General features: G+C 47.0%; 1 protein-coding gene across 1 annotated transcript; it reads left to right on the top strand.

Moving 5' to 3' along the window:
• Positions 1 to 7,362, top strand: LOC139766834 (uncharacterized). Its single transcript, XM_071695782.1, is given in 6 exon segments — positions 1 to 130; positions 722 to 864; positions 2,094 to 3,451; positions 3,454 to 5,456; positions 5,618 to 5,694; positions 5,939 to 7,362. Coding segments are annotated over 5 exon segments (3,663 nt in total). The 5' UTR covers positions 1 to 130; positions 722 to 733; the 3' UTR covers positions 6,033 to 7,362.
• The last annotated feature ends 2,497 nt before the right edge of the window (positions 7,363 to 9,859 follow it).

Genomic DNA, 9,859 nt, shown 5'->3' with positions numbered 1-9,859 from the left:
AGACGATGGCTGTCTCAGAGTCTTGTGGCAGACGGTCAGGTGAAGGTCTCCAGCTGCTGTCAGACTCCAGCAGCTGTTGTCGTCTCTTGGAGGAACATCTTCAGCCACAAATCTTCTCGTCCAAATCTCGGTAAGTTGACTACAATAGCATTATTGACCAGTGGACTGGAGTGAGTGATCTGCTCCCCTTGCCGATGGTGGGTAAGGTGGAAGATGTTAGTCCTGGAGCAACCAGAGAGACGGGGAGGATGTGGCCAGGTTTTGCAAGATTACCAACGAAAGCAAACAAGAAGACAAGTTGTTGCAGATGTGTTATCATGGAGGTAGACGTGAGTGTGTGCAGTGTTTGCTGGTCAACTTTACTAGTGGCTCAATAATGATAATAAGACTTATTACTTGACTTTACTGAAGAGTCGGATGATCAGAGATAATGTACTGAGGTCAAGAATGATTGTCATCATAGTGGGAGTGTGGTGGGTGTTGTCATCATACTGGGAGTGTGGTGGGTGTTGTCATCATACTGGGAGTGTGGTGGGTGTTGTCATCATACTGGGAGTGTGGTGGGTGTTGTCATCATACTGGGAGTGTGGTGGGTGTTGTCATCATACTGGGAGTGTGGCGGGTGTTGTCATCATACTGGGAGTGTGGTGGGTGTTGTCATCATACTGGGAGTGTGGTGGGTGTTGTCATCATACTGGGAGTGTGGTGGGTCTTGTTTCAGGCGTCGCTGGTGATGTTGAGGGAGCGGCTGACCGGGGGCGCCCTGCTCCTGCTCCTGCTCACTGCTGCCTGCCAGCTCCACCTCAGCCATGGCCTCCGTCATGACCTGGCTCCTACCCTGAGCAACCTCCTCCGCCCACCTGCGTGAGTTGTGCTCATCTTACACTTCACATCACGCCTCATCTTGCCTCAACCTTGATAACTCTCCATGCTCTTGTTGTCCTCATTAATCTTTACTTTTATTGCTACTTATCTCGTCTTCATAATGATCATTCTCATTAATGTTCGTCTGTGTCAGTTACGTTCATTTTTCTTGCTAGAGTTCATTTTCTTCTTCTCTCACTCGACCTGCATCTCGTCTTGACACAGCTTCCTCAATAAACTCAGACTTGGGCAGGATATCTCAGTGGGCAAGACGAGGTTAACGCCCCCAAGGCCCAGTTTCTACCCATCTCACCATCGAAATTCCTCACAACTTTCCTCTCTCATTGGACAGTTCTGTAATTCCACCTCTTGACTCAATGTAACATCCACTCTTTCCTGTGAACCCCACATTACAGAAACTGGGTGTCCTGTTTAGATGTCGACACTTCTGAACAGTTGCTCCGTTTATACATGGGATTGATTCGTCCATGTATGGAGTACTGCTCTCACATCTGGGATGGTTCTAGCTCTACATCCTTACTTGACACAGTTGAGTCGAAAGCGGTCCGACTTATAAACTGTCCCAGGCTAACTTCCAAACTTGACCCCCTTGCCCTACGCCGCAATGTTGGTTCACTTTCCCTCTTCTATAGGTATTACTTTGGTTTTTGCTCCCGAGAACTGGCTGCTTGTGTGCCCCCCACGACTAGCTAGACCATGCAATACTCAGCAAGCTGCCCTATCCAACCCCAGCCACCTGCACGCCCCTCACATCCCCCAACCCCAACCACCTGCACGTCCCCCACATACCTCAACCCCAACCAGCTCTCTCTTCCCCCAACTTGCACTTCCTGTACGGTCCCTCCCTCCCCAACACTCTTCCCCTACACTGCCCTCCACTATCATAGTCTCCCACTCCGCGAATACCTTCCCCATCCCAAAACCCAACCATAGTAGGTCCTCCCATCCCCCACCCCTGCACAACCCTCCGATCCTCGACCTCCACTTCATGTACTGCTCTCCCCTCCATCGTATAGAATCCCTCACCCTTAACAAGGACCTCCGCTCCATCGTATGATATTCTGATATTCGTCTTCATAGTTACTGAGCGACATGACCGAGAGAATGACTTAAGAAAATTATGATTGCTATATGACCTCATCTGCTGGTGTTACGCCACACGGGTACAAGTGCCCAACACATATTCTAATGAGATTACTTTCCTGCAGGTTGTATGGTGCTGAACCTCTGAAGGAGAAAAGTGCAAATGACGGAGATGTCGAAGATGTAGAACTTAACGCTCGACATGTGGAGGGTCAAAGACTTGACGCTCGACATGTGGAGGGTCAAAGACTTGACGCTCGACATGTGGAGGGTCAAAGACTTGACGCTCGACGTGTGGAGGGTCAGAGACGTAACACTCGACATGTGGAGGGTCAGAGACTTGACGCTCGACATGACCAAGGAACACGACCTTATGTTCCACATGTTGAGAGGCGACGATTTGACGCTGTGCTCGCTAAGGATCCACGACATTACGACCTTAATGTTGGAGAGGGTCGACTAGATAGACGACATGTTGAGGGACGAAGACTGGTTGCCCGACCTGGAGAGGAGCGAAGACTGGTTGCTCGACCTGGAGAGGGGCGAAGACTGGTTGCCCGACCTGGAGAGGAACGAAGACTGGTTTCCCGACCTGGAGAGGGAAAAAGACTAGTTGCCCGACATGGAGAGGGAAGAAGACTGGTTGCCCGACCTGGAGAGGGGCGAAGACTGGTTGCTCGACCCGGAGAGGGAGGCAAACTTGCCGCAGCAGATGAGATGGATCCTCATGATACCAGGAGGACGTTCACAAAGCGGAGCCTTTACAAAATGAGCGCCACTGAAAACCAACACAATACAAGGAGGGCCTTTGTTGAGCAACGTCTTGATACGAGGAGGATCTTTGAAGGACGACGTCTTCACAGAGGTAGTACCATTGAAGGGCAACGTCTTGATACAAGGAGAACCTCAGAGGGGCAACGTCTTGATACAAGGAGGACCTTAGAGGGGCAACGTCTCGATTCAAGGAGGGCCTTTGAGGGGCGAGGTCTTGATACAAGGAGGGCCTCTGAGGAGCGTCGTCTTGATACAAGGAGGGCCTCTGAGGAGCGTCGTTTTGATACAAGGAGGGCCTCTGAGGAGCGACGTCTTGATACAAGGAGGGCATCTGAAGAGCTTCGTCTTGATACAAGGAGGGTCTCTGAAGAGAAACGTCTTGATACAAGGAGGACCTTTGAAGGGCAACATCTTGATACAAGGAGGGCCTCTGAGGAGCGTCGTCTTGACACAAGGAGGGCCTCTGAGGAGCGTCGTCTTGATACAAGGAGGGCCTCTGAGCAGCGACGTCTCGATACAAGGAGGGTCTCTGAGGGGCGACGTCTTGATACAAGGAGGGCCTCTGAGGAGCGACGTCTTGATACAAGGAGGGTCTCTGAGGAGCGACGTCTTGATACAAGGAGGGCCTTTGAGGGGCGACTTCTTGATACAAGGAGGGCCTCTGAGGAGCGACGTCTTGATACAAGGAGGGCCTCTGAGGAGCGACGTCTGATACAAGGGGTCTTGAGGGGCGACGTCTTGATACAGGGAGGGCTTCTGAGGAGCGACGTCTTGATACAAGGAGGGCCTTTGAGGAGCGACGTCTTGATACAAGGAGGGCCTCTGAGGAGCGTCGTCTTGATACAGGGAGGGCCGCTGAGGGAGGACGTCTTGATACAAGGAGGGTCTCTGAGGAAGGACGTCTTGATACAAGGAGGGCCTCTGAGGAGCGTCGTCTTGATACAAGGAGGGCCTCTGAGGAAGGACGTCTTGACACAAGGAAGGCCTCTGAGGAAGGACGTCTTGATACAAGGAGGGCTTCTGAGGAGCGTCGTCTTGATACAAGGAGGGCCTTTGAGGGGCGTCGTCATGATACAAGGAGGGCGTATGAGGAGCGACATGTTAATACAAGGAGGGCCTCTGAGAAGCGTCGTCTAGATACAAGGAGGGCCTCTGAGGAGCGACGTCTTGATACAAGGAGGGCTGCTGAGGGGCGACGTCTTGATACAAGGAGGGCCTCTGAGGAAGGACGTCTTGATACAAGGAGGGCCTCTGAGGAGCTACGTCTTGATACAAGGAGGGCCTCTGAGGAGCTACGTCTTGATACAAGGAGGGCCTCTGAGGAAGGACGTCGTGATACAAGGAGGGGCTCTGAGGAGCGACGTCTTGATACAAGGAGGGCCTCTGAGGAAGGACGTCTTGATACAAGGAGGGCCTCTGAGCAGCGACGTCTTGATACAAGGAGGGCCTCTGAGGAGCGACTTCTTGATACAAGGAGGGCCTCTGAGGAGCGACTTCTTGATATAAGGAGGGCCTCTGAGCAGCGACGTCTTGATACAAGGAGGGCCTCTGAGCAGCGACGTCTTGATACAAGGAGGGCCTCTGAGGGGCGACGTCTTGATACAGGGAGGGCTTCTGAGGAGCGACGTCTTGATACAAGGAGGGCCTCTGAGGAAGGACGTCTTGATACAAGGAGGGCCCTTGAGGGACGACGTCTTGATACAAGGTGGGCCTCTGAGGAGCGTCGTCTTGATACAAGGAGGGCCTCTGAGGGACTACGTCTTGATACAAGGAGGGCCTCTGAGGGGCAACGTCTTGATACAAGGAGGGCCTCTGAGGGACGACGTCTTGATACAAGGAGGGTCTCTGAGGGGCAACGTCTTGATACAAGGAGGACCTCAGAGGAGCGACGTCTTGATACAAGGAGGGCCTCTGAGGGACGACGTCTTGATACAAGGAGGGTCTCTGAGGGGCAACGTCTTGATACAAGGAGGGTCTCAGAGGAGCGACGTCTTGATACAAGGAGGGCCTCTGAGGGACGACGTCTTGATACAAGGAGGGCCTCTGAGGAGCGACGTCTTGATACAAGGAGGGCCTCTGAGGAGCGACGTCTTGATACAAGGAGGGCCTCTGAGGAGCGACGTCTTGATACAAGGAGGGCTTCTGAGGAGCGACGTTTTGATACAAGGAGGGCCTCTGAGGAGCGACTTCTTGATACAAGGAGGGCCTCTGGTGAAAGTCGTCTTGATACAAGGAGGGCCTCTGAGGAGCGACGTCTTGATACAAGGAGGGCTTCTGAGGAGCGACGTCTTAATACAAGGAGGGCCTCTGAGGAGCGACTTATTGATACAAGGAGGGCCTCTGGTGAAAGTCGTCTTGATACAAGGAGGGCCTTTGGTGAAAGTTATTGTCATACGAGAAAGGCCTGTGTGAAGGAAAACATGGACACGGAGAGAAGTTTAGTTGAGGGACAAATCTCAGGGGATCACCATAATGATACAAACAAATGTAAAAAGGAAAGTCATAACTTAATGTTTCCAGAAGAGCGGCATCAGGAGAGAAGATTTGCTGTTACATCCATACATGAACAGCATCTTGAGGAAAGAAAGTACCCCTCAGGGATTCCCTCATATGTCAAGTCCTCAGATGGAATATCACATTCTGAGTTACATATGAGAGACAAGAAATATAACTCTTACTCATTGTTGAACCACCTGAACATGGTGAAGACTCATGTAAGTAGATGTTCACATGAAAAACTTGTCTGATTGCATCATTACAAATTATTCCTGTCGTTTGTAGGTATCTTAATGTACATGACAAAATGCGTCTTTTCATTATGAATAAGAAACAGTTCGTCTCTAGATGTATCAGGATTTTTCTATTTCTTTTCCAGATTTCTTCACTTGTTTATGATATGGTCCACCATTCCGGTCTGCCGTGCTTAAAGGCTCAAGATGACAACAAAGGAAGGTATGAATGTCATTTCTTGTTTATAAGTTCAACAGTTCACATCTAATATATGATACTGTAAATATTTGTTTACATAATACTATTAAGATATCTATTTACAAGATGAATGAATTTCTACGGTTGATACAAAAGTTCTTGAAGAAACATTAGTCTGATTTGAAGGTTAGTTATGTCACGGGATGAGGAGTAGAGTGAATAGATGTGTTATATTATAATTGTTAAGAGAGTGTGTTGTGTGCGTCAGGTGTGTTGGAGACGTGGTGATGATGGGTGCGTGGGCGGGCATGGCTTCCCTGGTGCTCTACCACACCTCAGCCTCCCACCTGCCACTCTGCTAGTGTCACGAGTGTTGGAGAGGTGGTGTTGACGGTGCTCTACCACACCTCAGCCTCCCACCTGCCACTCTGCTAGTGTCACGAGTGTTGGAGAGGTGGTGTTGACGGTGCTCTACTACACCCGAGCCTCCCACTTGCCAGTTCCTCCTCCTGCACCACCAGATGATGCCTCCACAGTCAAGCCAACCAACCCTCTACCACACAGCGGCCCCTGACCTACATACACATTTCTTAACTGGCTCCATACAAGATAACCCATAGATGTAGCTGCTATGAATACAGCTTCATTTATTATACTATGAACTTTGTGCCAGATGAGATGATGATCATACCACCTGTAGACCAGTGGCCTCCAGGACCACTGTAGCTGACAATGGACCGGTCACCCGACCGCTGACGACGTCAGCCTCAGTCACCTGTAGCTGACACTCACGCTTACTGTCAGCCAGCACACCTTCTGCTGCCTCCCTCATACTTACTATCGAACACCAGATTTTCTATTTCGTCCCTGACACTCGCTGTCAACAACAAACTCTTATGTTGCTGAACTGGTCCAATAATTTGTCTGGAGTTAGAAACTGTTGTATAATTTCTAGATACTATATCATTACCTACTGTTTACTGGGCCCAGACTCATGCATGTTTCTCGTAATAATTGCCATGTCTTTATCACTGAGACCACATACCATACATTTCAATAATGATATTATTACATATAAAAGCTTCCCATAGCAATATTGTTAAAGGGTTTCCATTGACAAATGAAGGCTTTACCTTCAAGTCTTAGTGTTCCAACCTTTCCTGATATATTCTTACCAGAATCAGAATCTTTATCACGTTTGTTGATAAGAATAATTAACTTATTTGTCGTCCATTTGTTGATGTTAATCTTGTAGGTTATCAGGATGACTGAGGCATGACCTTCCACCTTGACCAACTGACGCCCCAAAGACCAGAAAAACCTGCCAACCCTTGACCTTATATTGCACCAGTCATGCGCCCGTGACCCCCAACCCTTGACCTTATATTGTACCCCCACTGTGGATGATCTTTACTTTATATATAAGTATTACATGAAGGAATTTGGCCTTGAAAAGCTATAAGGTTACTCTTCATCATTATCGCTAGTGTATATGAGTCCCCCAAGATTTATATAAGGTGATATATATTATAAATAATATTTTACGTACCTGGGATATGCTTATAATCTAATGTTATATTCCTATGATCACTTATGTCTCTTGTTGGGCAAGAATTTACCTCACAACTATTGTCTTGAGATGTTATCTCTTGTATACCATATTGATCAGTACACAATAAACATGATGCCACGTCAGAATCCTTGGTCTATCCTGCCGTCATGTCTCGTTGATGCCACGTCAGAATCCTTGGTCTATCCTGCCGTCATGTCTCGTTGATGTCACGTCAGAATCCTTGGTCTATCCTGCCATCATGTCTCGTTGATGCCACGTCAGAATCCTTGGTCTATCCTGCCATCATGTCTCGTTGATGTCACGTCAGAATCCTTGGTCTATCCTGCCGTCATGTCTCGTTGATGTCACGTCAGAATCCTTGGTCTATCCTGCCATCATGTCTCGTTGATGTCACGTCAGAATCCTTGGTCTATCCTGCCATCATGTCTCGTTGATGTCACGTCAGAATCCTTGGTCTATCCTGCCATCATGTCTCGTTGATGTCACGTCAGAATCCTTGGTCTATCCTGCCGTCATGTCTCGTTGATGTCACGTCAGAATCCTTGATATACTTTTTTTTTACGTTGTAGGTTCCCGGTGCAGATTAAAGTCCACATTAAGGCCGGGACAAAGAAGAGACGAGGGAAAGCATCTAAAATTCTGTTGGAAGTGAAAAATCACTCTTTTCATGTGTCAGGTCATTGTTACTGGGAAAGACGTGAGAGGGGTAGAGATTTCCAAAGCTCTGAGGTGTAGGGAAAGAAACAGTTATCAAAATGGCCCACTCTTGAGTTGTCGATGGCAACACAATAATCATGTGACGCAGCAGCTTGCTGAGTATTGCGTGGTCTAGCTAGTGGTGGGGGGCACACAAGCAGCCAGCTCTCGGGAGCAAAAACCAAAGTAATACCTATAGAAGAGGGAAAGTGAACCAACATTGCGGCGTAGGGCAAGGGGGTCAAGTTTGGAGGTTAGCCTGGGACAGTTTATAAGTCGGACCGCTTTCGACTCAACTGTGTCAAGTAAGGATGTAGAGCTAGAACCATCCCAGATGTGAGAGCAGTACTCCATAAACACTTCGGTTTCGGGCATACGAATCAGGGTGCCATTACTGGCACAGGTCGGCCTATGTGTAACTATAATGTAGTAAGGAGCTCTTAGGTGGATGTGTATGTTGTGCAAAATGTGACAAATTGCTTCATCCCAAACAAATTACGTCCATAATTAGAGCCCAGAACAAAGCTTTGAAGGTGAATCTATTCTTATGTCTGTGTTTTTGACCGGAACTGGTCAAGATTAAACGGAACAGAATATTTGAAATTATGAGCTTCTTCAATTTACAGATATTTTCCCGTGTTCCCATCTGATATAAAGGGAGCGCCCGGGGATATTTCCTGGTACGACTATATCCCGAAATATTTTGTCGCTTTCGCATACTCTGCTGTCCTAGTGTCTATTCCGATTTGCTTTGCAGCTATCCATATTCTTGCCAGTAACGAAAAACCAAATGATTTGCTATCTATGGTGAAAATGATATCAGAATCTCTTCAGTAAATATAAACGATATGTTCGTATGACAGGAAAAAGCTCTCTGTAATAGAAAATAGAGCCAGACATAAGATATTCACTGGAATTGTACCGATTGGTTTATTTAAGTTTTCGTATCAAGTAACGTTTTCTTTGTACACAGAAACTATAAGAGAAAATAACTTATTAAAGGATAAACTTAAATATCTGAAAGTCCTTGGCATTCCGTTAAGATTATTCCAACTTATTTGAAAATCTGATTGCAGAATATATTTTGAAAATCCGAATATTTCATTCATAGTCACAGTCATATATCAAGATTCTTTTGATAATACAAGTTCATTAATGACCGACTTTTAAGCATGCTTTTTTCAGAGGCACAGGAGGCTACACAGGTCTGATAACTGCATGGCAGATAATTTTGACATAAAGAGCAGTTTACTCGAGGGAGTTACACGTGATCATGATGGTAAGACTTTCTATATTGACAGACATAATGGATGCAGTGGGGTTAATAAGGCATTAAGATCTTGTGGTCAAGTATGTATACTAAACTACTATTATGTTGTAAACTAATATCATAATCTGAAAAAATGAATCACCAGGTGGGTCTGCATCATGAAAATAGTAAGAAGAAAATTGCGGTCTATCTAAGAGGTTTGAATAACGATTCCTTCCAGATTAGATTAATTTGAATAAATCTAGAAGTGCATTTAAAAAAGAAAAAGACAGCTGCAAACATTTGCTGAGTAAATTGTAATATATACAGTATTTCCCCGAGGGATTATACAATGATTACATGAGAGAGAGAGAGAGAGAGAGAGAGAGAGAGAGAGAGAGAGAGAGAGAGAGAGAGAGAGAGAGAGAGAGAGAGAGAGAGAGAGAGAGAGAGAGAGAGAGAGAGAGAGAGAATACTAAGACCACTGCAGGTCAGGTCAGTTGCTAGATATCACTGGCAAAACTGAAACATGACAACATCGAAATGGCTTCAGTGTTGAAAAAGAAAAGTCCATCTCTGTTTACACATTGCGCAGGGGTCCCAGGTTCGATCCTGGCTGTTGGAGGTTTGTATTTTCTATGAAAGTGCGTCTTCACATGCACTTTGTTCGT

This window comes from Panulirus ornatus, chromosome 58 (genome assembly GCF_036320965.1).
Source record: "Panulirus ornatus isolate Po-2019 chromosome 58, ASM3632096v1, whole genome shotgun sequence".
In the NCBI taxonomy this organism is placed as follows: Eukaryota; Metazoa; Arthropoda; class Malacostraca; order Decapoda; family Palinuridae; genus Panulirus; species Panulirus ornatus.
Note: the sequence above shows the minus strand (reverse complement) of the source record. Positions and strands in the feature narration are given on the sequence as shown.